This window comes from Ictalurus furcatus, chromosome 27 (assembly GCF_023375685.1).
Source record: "Ictalurus furcatus strain D&B chromosome 27, Billie_1.0, whole genome shotgun sequence".
NCBI classification, from domain to species: domain Eukaryota; kingdom Metazoa; phylum Chordata; class Actinopteri; order Siluriformes; family Ictaluridae; genus Ictalurus; species Ictalurus furcatus.
Window position 1 is genome coordinate 4557985 of NC_071281.1, and position 16725 is coordinate 4574709.

The following is a 16725-nucleotide window of genomic DNA, read 5'->3' on the forward strand; positions in this document are numbered from 1 at the left end:
ATGACTCAGTTGGGGGGCGTGGCCTAAAGTCTGAACGAGGAATTGTATTTTAACTCGAGTTGTGAGATTCCTAGCGTATGCCTCCGTGAGCAGGTCGTACGCGATGCCAAAACCGCGCGTCTCGACCGCCGCCGGCGTACCTGTAGCTGTAGCCTCCCTCCCGCTGGCGGCTTTTAGACACGCGACTGACGAGAAGCGTTCGCGCTTCCGAGAGTTTAAATCAGGAATTTCTCACGCCGACACAGCTTTATCTCTGCTCGCAGTCATGTCCACACCTGCAGTCTGTAACCCGACATCCACGTTTATAATCCTGATCACCAGAAGGACAATTCGCAGACTTTACACGTCCACCTTACATGTCCACGTCACTGAAAGGTCGGGACGAATAACTGAACATGATCAAGTCTCTTTTAGAGTCTCTCTTTTTTAGAGCCTCTCTCTCTCTCTATTTCTCTCTCTCTTTCTATTTCGCTCTTCTTTCACACTGTTGTCTGTAAAGGTCTGAGACATTAGACCCTCGCGGCTGAAATTTTAAGGAACCGAGCTGAGAGGAACAAGGGCTGAATTATAATCTCTCTCTTTCTCCCAGTTGCTCTCTCTCTCTCTCTCTCTCTCTCTCTCTCTCCTGTCCTTGGCCTCTGTTTGAATCCGTACATCCCACACATTTTTAAAATGACTTGGGGCTGATGGGATACTGGAGGACTGTCAGTAGGATCTGAGACAAGCCCAAACACCATTTCCTGCCTGAAAGAGAGAGAGAGAGAGAGAGAGAGAGACCTCAGTCAGACAGCACATTGTTATTATTATTATTATTATTATTATTATTATCATTATTATTATTATTAGTGCCTGCACTTGTTTTTTTGTTGTTGTTGAATCTGCTGTGTTTACTCGTGAAGTTGACCTGAGACATTGGGAAAAACAGTGTATTTGTGTTTATTCTGTTTACTCATGAATATCATTACCATACAAACATCTTTCTCGACAGCGTCACACTGCACATGTATTTCATTTAAAGTTCACCGTATATAGAAAGTGCGAGTGCAGGATTTAACATATGCTGTGACCTTCACACTTAAAAAAAAAAAAAAAAAAGAACGTTCGAGACGCCAAACACAGTGAGACGTGCGGGTTCGCGTTTTTGTAGCTGAAATGTCTCATAGAGTCTCACAGAGACGCAAAGAGTCTCAGAGAGTCCCAAAGAGTTTCACAGAGACGCAAAGAGTCCCACAGAGTCTCACAGAGACCTAAAGAGTCCCAAAGAGTCTCACAGAGACCCAAAGAGTCTCATGGAGACCCAAAGAGTCCCAAAGAGTCTCACAGAGATCCTAAGAGTCTCACAGAGACCCAAAGAGTCCCAAAGAGCCTCACAGAGTCTCACAGAGACCCAAAGAGTCTCACAGAGTCTCACAGAATCCCACAGAGTCCCAAAGAGTCTCACGGAGACCCAAAGAGTCCCACAGAGTACCAAACACAGAGTCCCAAAGAGTCTCACAGAGACCCAAAGAGTCCCACAGAGTCCCAAACACAGAGTCCCAAAGAGACCCAAAGAGTCTCACAGAGACCCAAAGAGTCCCAAAGAGTCTCACAGAGTCCCACAGAGACCCAAAGAGTCCCAAAGAGTCTCACAGAAACCCAAAGAGTCTCTCAGAGTCTCACAGAGACCCAAAGAGTCTCACAGAGTCCCAAAGAGACGCAAAGAGTCTCACAGAGTCCCAAAGAGACCAAAAGAGTCTCACAGAGTCCCACAGAGACCCAAAGAGTCTCACAGAGTCCCAAAGAGACGCAAAGAGTCTCACAGAGTCCCAAAGAGACCCAGAGAGTCCCACAGAGACCCAGAGAGTCTCACAGAGACCCAGAGAGTCTCTCAGAGATCCTAAGAGTCCCAAAGAGTCTCACAGTGTCTCACAGAGTCTCACAGAGACCCAACGAGTCCCACAGAGACCCACAGAGTCCCAAAGAGTCTCACAGAGTCCCAAAGAAACCCAAAGAGTCTCGGAGTCCCAAAGAGTCCCACAGAGAGCCAAAGACTCCCAAAGAGTCTCACAGAGACCGAAAGAGTCCCAAAGAGTCTCACAGAGTCCCAAAGAGTCCCACAGAGACCCAAAGAGTCTCACAGAAACCCAAAGAGTCTCTCAGAGTCTCACAGAGACCCAAAGAGTCTCACAGAGTCTCACAGAGTCCCAAAGAGTCCCAAAGAGTCACACAGAGTCTCACAGAAACCCAAAGAGTCTCTCAGAGTCCCAAAAAGACCAAAAGAGTCTGACAGAGTCCCACAGAGACCCAGAGAGTCCCACAGAGACCCAGAGAGTCTCACAGAGACCCAGAGAGTCTCTCAGAGATCCAGAGTCCCACAGAGTCCCAAAGAGACTCACAGAGATCCTAAGAGTCTCACAGAGTCCCAAAGAGCCTCACAGTGTCTAACAGAGTCCCAAAGAAACCCAAAGAGTCTCTCAGAGTCCCAAAGAGTCTCTCAGAGTCCCAAAGAGTCCCACAGAGAGCCAAAGAGTCCCACAGAGACCCAAAGAGTCCCACAGAGACCCAGAGAGTCTCACAGAGTCTCACAGAGTCCCACAGAGACCCAAAGAGTCTCTCAGAGTCCCAAAGAGACCCAAAGAGTCCCAAAGAGTCTCACAGAGTCCCAAAGAAACCTAAAGAGTTTCACAGAGTCCCACAGAGACCCAAAGAGTCCCAAAGAGTCTCACAGAAACCCAAAGAGACCCAAAGAGTCTCTCAGAGACCCAAAGAGTCCCAAAGAGTCTCACAGAGTCCCACAGAGACCCAAAGAGTCTCTCAGAGTCCCAAAGAGACCCAAAGAGTCCCAAAGAGTCTCACAGAGACCCAAAGAAACCTAAAGAGTTTCACAGAGTCCCACAGAGACCCAAAGAGTCCCAAAGAGTCTCACAGAAACCCAAAGAAACCTAAAGAGTTTCACAGAGTCCCACAGAGACCCAAAGAGTCTCTCAGAGACCCAAAGAGTCCCACAGAGACCCAAAGAGTCTCACAGAGTCTCACAGAGTCTCACAGAGTCTCACAGAGTCCCACAGAGACCCAAGGAGTCCCAAAGAGTCCCAAAGAGTCTCATAAGGTTTCACAGATGTGGTGAAATTGTCGCACTGTTGATCCCTGCTGTGGGTTTAAGGCTCGTTGCTGTGACTACGGTTGCCGAGCGAGAGACGCAGGTAATTTCCCCCATTCTTTATGTGAAAGTGTACTGAGAACGGAATTCTGCCGTTTATAGCCTGCTGTGTGAGAAACGCTTTATTATTATTATTAACGTGTGATGCTCTTTAAAACCAGTACTGACAGCATCATAATGAACACCACCACACACACACACACACACACACACACACAGACTTCTATACACACACACCACTACACACAGTGCTATCTGGGACTAAAATTCTTCACTTGTTTACACAACTTATCATCAGACATGAAGTGCACACATACGTGGCCTATTATTGTTCCCAATCCCCTTTATGGGCTGTGTAAAGCTTCACATTCCGGTGTGTGTGTGTGTGTGTGTGTGTGTGTGTGTGTTCTCACTCTCTGTGTTTATTTAATCCCAGGCCACATGGGGTGTTAATTGTAGAACAGAAATCCAGCGTAGCGTTAACACACTTCTCGACAGCCCGCTCTACACTGTGTGTGTGTGTGTGTGTGTGTTTGTGTGTGATGTGGGAGGGGGCAATTAGGTTACGATTACCATGGTTTCGGTTGGCTTAGTCACAGCTGGCTCCTCCCACCCCAAGACCTCAATAACCACCCAAACAGACACCACACACAAATGCACTCACTCATATATAATATATATATATATAATATATATCTATATTCATAAAGAGCCAAACATAGAATAATTACAGCACAGACACAAAAGTGCCTGTATTTAAACACAGTCCTCCATCTCCCTCTCTCTTTTTCTCTCTCTCCCTCCCTCCCTCTCTTTCTCTCTCCCTCTCTCCCTCCCTCTCTCTCTCTCTTTCTCTCTCTCTCCTGCCCTCTCTCTCTCTTTCTCTCTCTCTCTCCCTCTCTCTCCCTCTCTCTCTTTCTCTCCCTCCCTCTTTCTCTCTCCCTCTCTCTCCCTCCCCCCCCCTCTCTCTCCCTCTCTCTTTCTCTCACTCCCTCTTTCTCTCTCTCTCTCCCTCCCCCTCTCTCCCTCCCCCTCTCTCTCTCCCTCTCTCTCCCCTCTCGCTCTCTGGGTCAAAGTGAATTTTTTGCCATTACACAATATATTGATGAAGTCTGCAGACATTCCTGAACTGAAATCTGTTCCTGTGTTGCGTGTTTCCCCAATCAGAAGTAAAGTTCCGGAAGGAAGTGACAGCGCAGGAGCACGGCGGCCGTTTTGACAGCCGCGATCCGATTCCTAACCAAATCGATCAGACCGTTGTGTGTTTCACTGCAATTTTCCGGTATTCCGGAATGGGCTTTCCCAGACCGACGCGCATTCGCCTAGCTTTCGTAACATGACTGTCCCACATATCGATTAATAACAAGAGTAACGAAATGTTGGGAGCGTGGCCCGAGAAACTTGTGTAATTATACCTGTTGGAGTCATATGACACTGGAGGAGGAGGAGGAGGAGGAGGAGGAGGAGGTATTTCTGTCTGCTTCGTTGTAATGATGAGACTGTGACCTCTGAACCTGGTGGCCATTGGGTGTGCACCTGCTCACTATCCGTGTCTCTCTGCGTTCTGTGTTCCTGACAGCGAGGAGACACTCGTCCCGTCGGTCCTGTCCTGTCTCGTTCTCGTAACGCTTCCTTCCTTTTAGCCTGTTTCGTATCCTATCCTCATACGCACCTTCACAGCCTCTGACCTTTAATTAACCGAAAGACAGAGCACCCCAGGCAGCTGTACGGCGTTTAGGAAAAGTCGGCGTGTGCTGATAAAAAAAAAATCCTCCATAAGGAACGTGTCATTTTTTTTCCAGAGGTAATATTTTTAACATTTCCTCATTCCAATCCTCTAATAAAGGCTCTTTGCGGTTTTCTAATTCCACCCACATGCCCTTGTTTGGTACTCTCGGTACCCTGTGTGAAGCATGAAGGATGAAGGGGAAAGCTAATGAGTCGTCTTGGCAGTGAGGAATAACGGCGTGTAGGATTTGTTGGCGTATTGCGTCACAGAGCGCAGCGTGGTGGAAAAGCACTACGACTTAAGTTTCACTTCAAATGTTTCCCAAATATGAGGGACTTTGCTTGATAAGCTGGTGTAAAACCATGCTGCTCTGAGACACTGACGTTAGTGGGGCCTCAAGCAACCTCTCTCTCTCTCTCTCTCTCTCGCGCTCGCTCTCGCTCTCTCGCTCTTGCTGTCTCGGAGAACAATACTAAGCCTCAGGCAGCAGCGTTTGTGTTTTTTGGTCTCTCTTGGGACTCGGGCCCGAAACACGCCCTGTCTCTGTTTTCCTCTCTCAGGAGGCTGGTGTAAGGCTTAAAACAAAAACACACACGTCATCGTTTTTTCTGGTTGTTTTTGTTGTTTTGTTTTTTTTTGCTTTTCAGAAAGCTGCGTTCCATTCCATAATTAATGGCCACTCGGGGCTAAGTCCAGTCCACAGTAATCCTCCCGGCAGCGTCGTCAGGGCAGCGGGGTGGGGCTTGCTTCTCAACAAGACTGCAGGGTTGGAAAAGTGTGTGATGAACAAGAAAGAGAGAGAGAAAGAGAGATGTGGTAGAGGTGTGAACCGCAGTCTCATCAGCAGTGCATTATGCATCGCTGGTAATTCTGCACACTAACCACATCATCAGATTTAGACCAGTCCAGTATGATGTAAAGAGATACATGGAATTGCAATATTTAAGAGACATTGCAGAGAGAGAGAGAGACAGATCACTAATGAGAAGGTTTACCTGCCACTGAAGGTAATTCACAGTTAATTTGTCGACAGATTGGATTAAGCTGCCGTTAAATCAGATCCTACCCTGTGTGTGTGTGTGTGTGTGTGTGTGTGTCAGTGTTGAGAATTGAATAGCAGTTCGAATAAACCGTCTCGGATAAACTAACTCCGGTTCATTTCTCACACTGAGGGTGATACCTGACCGCCGTGAGATCACCGTCTGGACGTACGCCGCGAATTCGTACGCTCTCTGCTGTAATGGCGGCCATGTTTGCACGTGTAGCAGCTGAGAACACACTGCAGTTGTTAGAAAGTTCCCTGAAGCGAGCGTGTGGTCTCTGGTGCAGAAGTGAGCACACCGTGTTTAACCCCCCCATTGCATTGTAGTTTTGTGTGTTTGTTGTGTTCCTCGTATCAAGATGCGATCTAAGAAGATATAAGAATCGGATCTTTTTGAAGGTTCCGCAGACGTCGGGAATCGTGACAGAAGAGCACCAGTGATGTCTCTTTAAATGCTTGGCAGCCATGCTTTTGATCGTGCCTTAATTATCAGACATCGGAATAAATATTAGCGGCATGGATTTCCCACTTTGTATCACGGATCCCGTGGCAACAAACGCCACGTTCTCTGCCATCGGTTTGTTACCTGTTACCCTAGTGTGTTCACCTGTTCTGTGTTTGTATACCCTGTGTGTTTCTTTGCAGCGATACGTCCAGGCCTTTCTCAAGTTTTCTGACTTCCGAGTCATTGTACGTCCCGTTTCAACATTCGACAGATTACCTTGTTTAACTTTGCCTGTATTTTGACCTCCGGTGTATACATGCATATATATATATATATATATATATATATATATATATATATATATATATATATATATTCTTACTACAGTTCCTGGATTGCTTATGATAAATATCTCGCTGAGCACTCGCGCTCTGCTCACCACACGTATCAGTATTTATTTATTTATTTTTTAAATACTAAATCTGATTCGGAGTTTATGGATGCGAACAATCCAAACAGCTGCAGCATTACAGCGATCAGCTAGAACTGCAATCGATCTGCAACCGCAGCAGCTCTTTAACTCGATTCTCTTCATCACTTACACTTTCTGCGCTCAGCACTAACGCTAATGAAATATTCAGCCTCGACAGCCACGATGTCTGCATTAGTGCTGTACCACCAACAATAACAACCACAACAACATGCACATCACAATGTAGGAAACTCACCACTCACCACTTTCTTTTCCTGTGTTTATAGAGCCGAGTTTCTCTTCGGCACGAAACTTTTCTCGCAGCTCCTCAAAGTCCAAATTATGAATCATATATGAACACCAGAGGAGTGCTTTTGGGCCGCTCTTTAAAAGACGCGTGCGGTTCTTCTGACCTACTTCGCATCCATTAATGGTCCTGCACACTCTAAACCTATACCTGCGTATTCCTGCGCTCAGGGTTTTTATTTTATTATTTTTTTTATGAGAAAGCTTTAAAAGAAACATGCCTGATAGAGGCACTTTCTTTGAAGCTCCTGAGTGCAAAACAGACAGATGAAAGGCTTTTCATGTCTTTAAATCTTTCATCTAAATGTAAATGTGATATTCAGGTACATAACATTTTAACTAAACTTCCATGGGAAAGGTGGTGATTAAAACAACAACGGAAAAGTTGGTCAGTATCGCAAAGAGGAAGACGCTGCGCGTTTTGGTCTCCTGAGAGCCGGAAGGCAATTTAAGAACATATGTCTTCCTATTTAGGAGAACTTAAAGTGAGAACAATAACTAAGGTTCAACTATAAGCAAGAGGAAAAAGTTCGATGTTGTCGCTGTGGTATAAGAGGAGTAAAACACTTGAAACAGCTTGAAAGTGGAAACAGTATCTCCAGTTCATCACACCACCATGCCAGTCAGTATTTCAGTGTAACGTCTCATCCCATCACGTTTTATTCCTTACTTAGTGCTTACTTCAATATACCATTCACAGGCAGTTTGAAGTTATAATATTGTCCACAACGTATCATTCTTAACGTACGTCGGGATCTCAGTCGAGTTCTTGCCACCTGAACGGACCCTTGGCATCGCCGTGACCTTGGACGAGCAGGCCGCTGATTTAGCCTGGCTAATTATAGCCTGCGTTATGTTGCGTTAGCGTTTCTGCATGTCTGTCACGTCAGAGCCAGATTAATAATAACGCTGATCCTCTCAGCCAGAGGTTGAAGCAATCACGCAGGAAAGCCGCAAGCTGTTCCTCCCCGGGGCCAAACAGCAGCTTACGCTAAAAGCTTGTAAATCGTGACAAGCGTGATGATGCTCAGAACCTGCAGCGGACTCACTAATGCGCCGGGGTCAGGAGAACAGCGGCCGAAACGTGCTGATGCAAAAAAAAAAAGTGTGCTGAACGTCATTAAAGATAGCAATATTTTCGATTTCTGACCCTTTTAATATAACAGTACACACAAAATAAAGACGTTGCACCAGCACCAGCAAGATTTTTAGAGACATGACAAACGTGTGAATATAAACGAAAACTCACATTCCATTTAGATGTTTATGAGACGAAGAGCAGCGCTCACGTTCGTTATTAAGATTTACCGTCTCATTTTATTCCTCATTAAAATGTAAAGAAGGAGACTAATGTTCCAGACAGGATTTGTAAGCCAGGGTCGACGCAACGCCTTTGAACGCGATCGAGATAAACAACTTTATCTTTGATGGGTCGTTTTAACAATGATATATCGGAGTTCACAGCTGAATGATGGATACGTTTAAGGGCTTTCCCTCTGTTCTTGAAAAAAAAAAAGGGCAGACAACAAAGCCAAAGGAATGCGCTGCCAAAACGAAAACCAATTAAGTGATGTGATCTTTTGCTCTCTCGCTCCCATCCGGTAGCACCGCCTTCATTATATTATATCGTCCCAGGTTGTCTTTGAAGCAATACTTCTAATTTCCCCTTCTGAAGTGTTCTCATCTTAATGACCATCTATCCTCACTGTGGCTTGTCTCCAGGGGTGCAAGCAGCGACGCCAAAAAAAACAACCCTGTCTTGGACTTTGGTTTTGTGCAGCTTTGTGCAACTTAATATGGACAGCTGCCAATGACTGAACTACACATCTGGGGCAATGGAATGAGTGTGAACAAATCAGAGCAAGGCTAGTAACAACATGGCTGCTCATCGCATCCGAGTGACCAACAACAACAACGTCCTCCCGCGATGCAAGTCAGAAGGCACGCTGATCGACCTCGGCGAGGACGTGTCTGAGGCCAGTCTCACGGAAGTCAAAGGTCAGTTTAAAAACTCACGAACTTGTCGAGTATACATGCTGTAATAATAATAATTTTCTTATCCCATCTGCTTGTTTTAGTGCCTTCACCCAGTGCCTTGCGGTTGGACACCACTGCATCTTTTGGGACCGCGCAAGAAGTAGTCGCCATCAAGGACTACTGCCCCTCCAGCTTCACCACGTTAAAGTTCTCCAAAGGAGATCGCCTGTATGTGTTGGATACATCCGGAGGAGACTGGTGGTACGCGCACAACAACACCGAGATGGGATACATTCCCTCTTCGTATGTCCAACCTGTTGGCTATCGGGACTCTTGTTTCAGTGACAGCGGAATGATCGACAACCTAGGGGACTCCTCGGACGAAGGCGTGAAGGAGTTAGACCTGCTCGGAGAGTGGACCGGAATGTCCCTGAAGCTCCCTTCACCTTACAACAGCAAAAACAACCCATTTTCTACAAATCCATTTCTCAACGTGCAGAACCAGCTACAAGACCAGAACGGCGCGCAACACAACAGCGTCGACCTACTTCTTTTCGACTCTCTGACTCCATCTGCTCCGATGTCCACTACCAGCAGCAACAGCACCAGTAACGGATATGGAAGTAGCATTTTTGACGGCACGCCCACCAGCCCTAACGTAGAAACCTTGCAAGTGTTCCGCAAGGACAACCCATTTTTCCGGAGCAAAAGATCCTACAGTTTGTCTGAGTTATCGGTCCTACAGTCTCAGTCAACTCCTCCTTTGCCACCATCTGAGTTCTTTACAGGTCTTAAAGCGCCGTCTCCAGAGCAGTTTAAGAGCAGAGAGGACTTCAGGACGGCTTGGTTGAACCATAGGAAGCTGGCACGCTCGTGTCATGACCTCGATTCTTTGGGACAGAACCCGGGCTGGGGTCAAACACAACCAGTTGAGACTAATATCGTTTGTAAGCTGGACAGTTGTGGTGGGGCGGTTCAGCTGCCAGACACTAACATCAGTATTCATGTTCCAGAGGGTCACGTCGCAGAGGGAGACACCCAGCAAATCTCCATGAAGGCCTTACTGGATCCCCCACTGGAACTAAACAACGATAGATGTACCACAGTCAGTCCTGTAGTCGAGATCAAACTGAGCAACATGGAGATAAAGTCGTTCATAACCTTGGAGATGAAAGTATCTGTAGAGGTGAAGAAAGAGAGCAGACAAATGACGAAGGTCGTTTGCGTGAGGGGTGACAGTAAAGATGGCCCGTACGTCCCGGTTCCTCAGGCTTATATATACGGTGACACGGTTCAGGTTCAGCTGGACAGCCTGGAACCGTGTATGTATGTCGCAGTTGTGGTCCAGTCCCACAACATCTCCTTTAATTTAACAGTTTGGGATCAAGTGGTGAAGAAAATCACGTTGGGCCTGTACGGACCCAAGCACATTCACCCGTCCTTTAAGACCGTGGTGGCTGTTTTTGGACACGATTGTGCGCCCAAGACGTTGCTCGTCAGCGAAGTCGGGAAGCAAGCTCAGTCTGCACCGCCTGTCGCGCTCCAGCTGTGGGGGAAGCACCAGTTTGCCCTCAACAGGCCTCAAGACCTTCTAATAGGCATGTACTCGAATATGAGCAACTACGAGGTGAAAACGAACGACCAGGCCAGGGTGGTCCGGGGCTTTCAGGTAAAACTCGGCAAGGTGAGTCGGCTCATATACGTCATCACGTCTCGGGACGCGCAAGAGTTGTCCGACTTCACCTTACGGGTCCAGGTGAAGGACGATCAGGACTGCATCCTCGCGCAATTCTGCGTCCAGACGCCACAGCCGCCTCCCAAAACCGGAATCCGAGCCAACGGCCAGCGGAGGTTCCTGAAGAAGAAGGAAGTAGGGAAAATCCTGTTGTCCCCTTTGGCCATCACGACGAAATACCCACAGTTCCAAGAGCGCTGCGTCACCAACTTAAAGTTTGGTAAACTGATCAAGACGGTGATCAGGCAAACAAAGAACCAGTATTTGCTGGAATATAAGAAGGGCGACATCGTTGCCTTGCTAAGTGAGGAGAAGATCAAATTGAAAGGACAATTGTGGACCAAAGAGTGGTATATCGGTTACTATCAGGGAAAGACCGGACTTGTGCACGTGAAAAACGTGCTCGTCTTGGGAAAAGTAAAGCCCATATACTTTTGCGGCCCAGACCTCACGACCACGATGCTGCTGGAACAAATCCTCAAGCCGTGCAAGTTTCTTACCTACATTTACGCCTCTGTGAGGACCATACTAATGGAGAACTTGGGCAACTGGAGGGCATTTGCAGATGCCCTGGGTTACGGTAATCTGCCCTTGACTTACTTCTGCAGGGCAGATATGGACAGTGAGCCCGAGAGAGTGGCTTCTGTGCTGGAGAAACTCAAAGAGGAGTGCAACAACATGGAAATGAAGGAGAAGAAATCTTTTCAGAAGGAGCTCATGATGGTAAGTTGTAAATATTCCAGGTGTGTGTGAGTGTGTGTGTATGTGGGAAGACGTGCGTGCATTTCGAATTTGATTACCATCGATTGCATTAACCGTGTGCAAGCTTTGCTTCATACGAGCGGCAGTGTCTCTGGATAACCCGGGATTTAAACCCGGCTTATTTGAAACCCCTTATCTGCCTTGCGCTGATTAGTGCTAATGGCTAGCAGGCTAATTCTAATAAGAGTGCTGCTCTGGTCTTATCTTGCACAGCTGTGGGAAACCTGCAAGTGCAGCAGCAGTGGCTTTTATTTGCTGGCTCAGACCTTAAAGGGAAAAACTTTAATCAGCCTTGCCCATGTTGGTGCTCTCGGTGTGCGCTGAACATTTGGGACTAGCAGTATGCTAACTCTGCGTTTTTTTTTTTTTTAATCTACAGAAAGAAAGAAAAAAACCCTAATCATGGCAATAGAAGTGCTGGCAGCTAAACAAAGCCACCCAAAGAGCACTCTGAGCTGTTCTCAGTACAACACAGGGAGAGAACGTGATGCCGTTGCTATTAACCGCCATAAACAACATGTTTGTGTTTTTAAAACATGCGTTTAGCTCAGGTTTCTTAGATATGAAGAGGCCCACACGCACAGAAGAGAGACGAGTTATAATACGCAGTCATTCGGTATCTCTGGCCAGGCTTTGATGGTTCGCAGCCTCTGTCAGTCGGGATAAAGAAAACGAGCTGCCGCAGTTCACCGTCGTGCACAAACTGCATGGAAGAGCTCCTCTGCTCTGTGTTGTGATCTCTGCGGACGCATTTAATTTGGAGTATGAAAGTGAAGGGCCTGGTAGCGATTCGATTTTCAGCGTCGCATTAGGGAATGACGTCACTGGAATGAAAAAAACAAAGATGAAACGATTGTCAGGTTTTGTGTGTTTCTCCACAGAGCACGCTGCCCCGATTTACCCTTGAAACGCCAACAGACCAGTCTACCCCCACCACACCCCACCCCCCCCTTCCAACAGACATAAGCCAACAGACACCTGTGGAGTTGTTTTTTCTTCTCTGATATTAACTGACTACCTTTGATGTCCCGACCCCCTTTCACCCTCTAATCTCTCATTAGTAATCTCTCATCTCGAGAGTTTGAGAGACGTAGAGCTTCAGAGTCTTCCGTTTCTGTCATGGTAAACGGAGAATGTTTTGAACTGTTTTGGAGGGCTTTTTAGGTTTTCTGAGGGTTATTGGAGGGTTTCAGAGGGTTTCGGAGTGTTTTAGGTCTTCAGACTGTTTTAGGGTTTCAGAAGGTTTTGGAAGGTTTTCAGAGGGTTTCTGAGTGTTTTCGGGGTTCCGAGTGTTTCGGAGTGTTTTAGGGTTTCGGAGGGTTTTTGAAGGTTTTTCTGAGGGTTTTGGAAGGATTTGGAGGGTTTCGGAGGGTTTTTGGAACATTTCGGGTGCTTTAAGCGGTTTTAGGGCTTCCGAGGATTTCAGGGGGTTTCAGTGTGTTTTAGGTCTTAGGAGTGTTTTAGGGGTTCGGAGGGTTTTTGAAGGTTTTTTTTGAGGGTTTTGGAAGGATTTGGAGGGTTTCAGAGTGTTTTTGGAGAATTTTGGATGGTTTCAGCGGGTTTTAGGTCTTCAGAGGGTTTTAAAGGGTTTCAGAGTTTTAGGTCTTCCGAGTGTTTTAGGGTTTTGGAGGGTTTCAGAGTGTTTTAGGTCTTCGGAGTGTTTTAGGGTTTCGGAGGGTTTCAGAGTGTTTCAGAATGTTTTAGGTCTTTGGAGTATTTTAGGGTTTCAGTGTGTTTTAGGTCTTCGGAGGGTTTTGAAGAGTTTCAGAATTGTAGGTCTTCGGAGTATTTTAGGGTTTCGGAGGGTTTTGGACAGTTTTGAGTTTTTTGTACCTCCGATGGTCTGGATGCCAAATATGATGGTACACAGGGCAGTGGTAGCTCAGTGGATAAGATGTTGAGCTTCTGATTGGAAGGTTCAAATCCCAGGTTCTGCTCGGCTCCTGAATGTCTTTTTTTTGTGTATAAAATGAGATAAATGTCTAAAATAAATAAAAATTGGTCGGGATAAGGGCATCTAACAAAAGGCGCAAATGTAAACTAACTAGACACAAGATCATCCAATTAAATGTTACCGAGAGCGTATATGCCCCGCCCCTCAGGGGGCGTGTCATGATCTACAGTAGCAGCTCATTACACGGTTAGTTGGTGTAATTTTTTTTGCCTGTGCGTCTTCCCTATTCTACACTTTTCCAGCATTTTTCCAATCACGGTTAAGTGATAGGCACGTTTTCGGAGGTGTTCCAATAACTTTGTCAGAATGCTGCTAGCTCAGACACTGCAAGAACGCGATGCCGTCTTTATTCCCCACCCTGTTGTGGCTTCTCTGTCAGTAAAGAGGCAGTAAAAGGCTTTTTGTGAAATTCTTCCCTCTTCTCCTAGCTCGCTAAGCTACTGGCAGGTTTGTTTAGAAAGCGAATAAAGGCCCCGGTCTTTTAAGACTCGGTCAGTAATCCTCCCCAGGTTTTCGCAGCCTCAGACTCAAAGCATGGTTAGCGCTTGTATTTGATCTGCTATCGAGAGCAGTAATCTCTCTGTACCTACTATCAACTTATTAACCCCACTGGTGCTGTAAATGTTCCTTTTCATCCAACACTGCCTCCGTATATCACTGCCTCGATAAGGAAATTACGTTGAGGAAGCTTTACTCAGACTGCTTTATGTGTGTGCGTGTGCGTGAGACAGCCTTTAACAGTTTTTTAAAAAGCCGACCACTCTGGCCGATTGAGTTCAGCGTGAGATGTAGCACGGCGCAGCGAGACAAAACATCGTCAATAATTCGTCAGTCCGGGAGACGTCACGTGATAGCCGTGCGCGTGAAAGGGAGCTGCATCATCCGCAGCGTGTTTTCAGTGGTTTCAGTGTGAGGACATTTATCACGACGAGACAAAGCGATTATTCTTGCAGTCCCGGTGCCGACGTTTTTAAATGGATTTTTTTTACATTGCAGCTTGCACACCCTCGGAACGACACGCATTAGTCTGTGTCCTTCGGCGATAGCTTCATTATTAGCTCTTTGCCCGTGTGCGCGTTCTCCAATAACATGGCCAGTCTTTGTTCCGGTTCCTGAAGATATTACAGAGACGTGAAAATGACGAGAGGTGGCCGAGTTTAGAGTCATTCCTGTCTTCACCTGACGACGCGTAACTAGTGATGCGCTAGCATGTCGTACGTTTATAAATAAACCCGATTCGAGACGTTCCACCATGTTTACTTCGTTTTGATTACCTCAGGGTTTATTTCCAGCACGCAGGAGCTCTTTTATTCGGTGTGTTTACGTGTTGTTCGCTGGTCCACTGGGAGATCATGATCTGGCACGTTTTTTTGGACTGTTTATTTCCAGTGGCTTAGTTTAATCATTTCATTAATTCTCAGCTCGGAGCTCGGGTCGAATTCTGCGTGCTCGTCTCCGGGGTGTTGGGAATCAGGATTATATCGGGTAGGGATTATCCACAAAGGTTTGATGCCCTTTAGCCAGATGTTCTACAAGCGTAAACACATCAGTCTGTCCACAGTAGACAACTTCATAACACACACGACCAGCTGCACTACTGTCAGAGCTGCTTCTATAGACAATGATAGAAACACCTTCTGACCAATCAGAATCCAGAATTCAGCATGGTGTAGGAAGCTCAGCGGTTAGAAGCTCCTCCTCTTCGTGGTCTCTTCGGATCTGCTTCACGGTCCCCGGAACAACAGCTCACTCCGTTCCGAAATGTCATTACAGCTTGTATTGTTTGAATAAAACCCATTCCAACACGCTCAGCAGCAGGTCAGCAGAGGTCACGGGTTTCTCGTGTAGCCACTCAGGGTTTTGTTTTTGTTTTCTCGTTTTTGTTGTTCGGTACGGCTGGTCCACATCCGAGCAGAGCGTGAGGAAACACCTGAGGAATTGTGTCCGGTTTCCATCACACTGACCTGGCCACAGTGAGTCTCCGAGCTCCATTCAGCAGAAATGAATAAGAAGGATCCATTATAACTCTGTACGCCCTGCCGAGCTCCTTCTAACGTCCGTCTCCTCTGGGAAACGACTCTGGGATATAAAAATCCTCCTGCTTCCACTCAGGGCCCCGTGTGTCCAGACCCATATCATAACCACAATGCAAACGAACCACTATCTTTCCATTCCCATTATATATATATATATATATATATATACATACACACACAGTATATTGTGGTATTCATTCACACCAGCATGTCAACTGACATGTCACACATGTCAATCTTCTAGCTCGTCTTACACCACGATAACGCAGCTTTAGACCGATGCGCAGCTTCCTGAACGTGCCGAGTTTGCACACGGAACCTAAAGATCATGCCCACATACCTGTCTCTAACCTGTCTGCTTCCCTGTATTTAATGATCAAACCCATTTAATGATTATAAAATGGCTGGGATCGTCACCACTGTTATTATTATTATTATTATTATTTTTTAAAATATTATTATTATTATTATTAGTATTATTATTATTGCCACGCGGTTCTTACGGAAAATCAATTCGTCTGCGATTTTAATAGCGATAAAAACGGCAGCTTATCAGCGTGAACCTGCCGTCTGCACTGAGCTGTAAAATCCTGGAGGCGGTGTGCGTGCGTGTGTGCGTGCGTGTCTGATAGCAGAGAGAGTTACGCTGCCCAGCTCAATTAGCCAGCCTTTCGCCCCGCAGCCTCCGAACACTTTCAAAGTCACGGTAAACAACGTCACACGCGGAGGACCGACCGATGCCATGTTTTATGTGTGAATGCCAGCGTTTTATTCAGCAGTAGCTCCTCACGTCTCTCTAACAGCCTGGGTGTGGCGGGAAACGTGTCATTTAGTGCGACTGCTTTAGAAATGGATTTTCAGGGGTTTCGCAGATGTGGTTAGTGTGGAGTTATACGCGCCGTCACGCTTGGTGGAGCCGGAGTGTGGGTTTTTGTTTTTTTTCCACTTTAGGGCTCCTGGCCTGAGGTGACGGTGATGACACACACCGCACTCTGCTCACGGATTTCTTTATAAGGTTATTATAGCGGAGATGTTACTGGCTTTATGTCCCGCAGCCTTCGTCACACTGACCTTCTCGCACTGGCATTTTCCTCGCACGAATTAAATAACGCGCTAATCAGCATTAAA

The 16725-nt window shown here is 46.5% G+C and overlaps 1 protein-coding gene across 2 annotated transcripts in view; it reads left to right on the forward strand.

Moving 5' to 3' along the window:
• Window positions 1-16725, forward strand: part of sh3bp4a (SH3-domain binding protein 4a) — a 33686-nt gene that overhangs the window by 5128 nt on the left and 11833 nt on the right. For both annotated transcript variants that reach the window (XR_008384877.1, XM_053616724.1), the window contains exons 2-3: window positions 8856-9131; window positions 9212-11568. Coding sequence is in view for 1 of the 2 variants with exons in the window: in XM_053616724.1 (XP_053472699.1) it covers window positions 9011-9131; window positions 9212-11568 (2478 nt within the window). In the remaining variant the exon portion in view is untranslated. The remainder of the gene's footprint in view (window positions 1-8855; window positions 9132-9211; window positions 11569-16725) is intronic.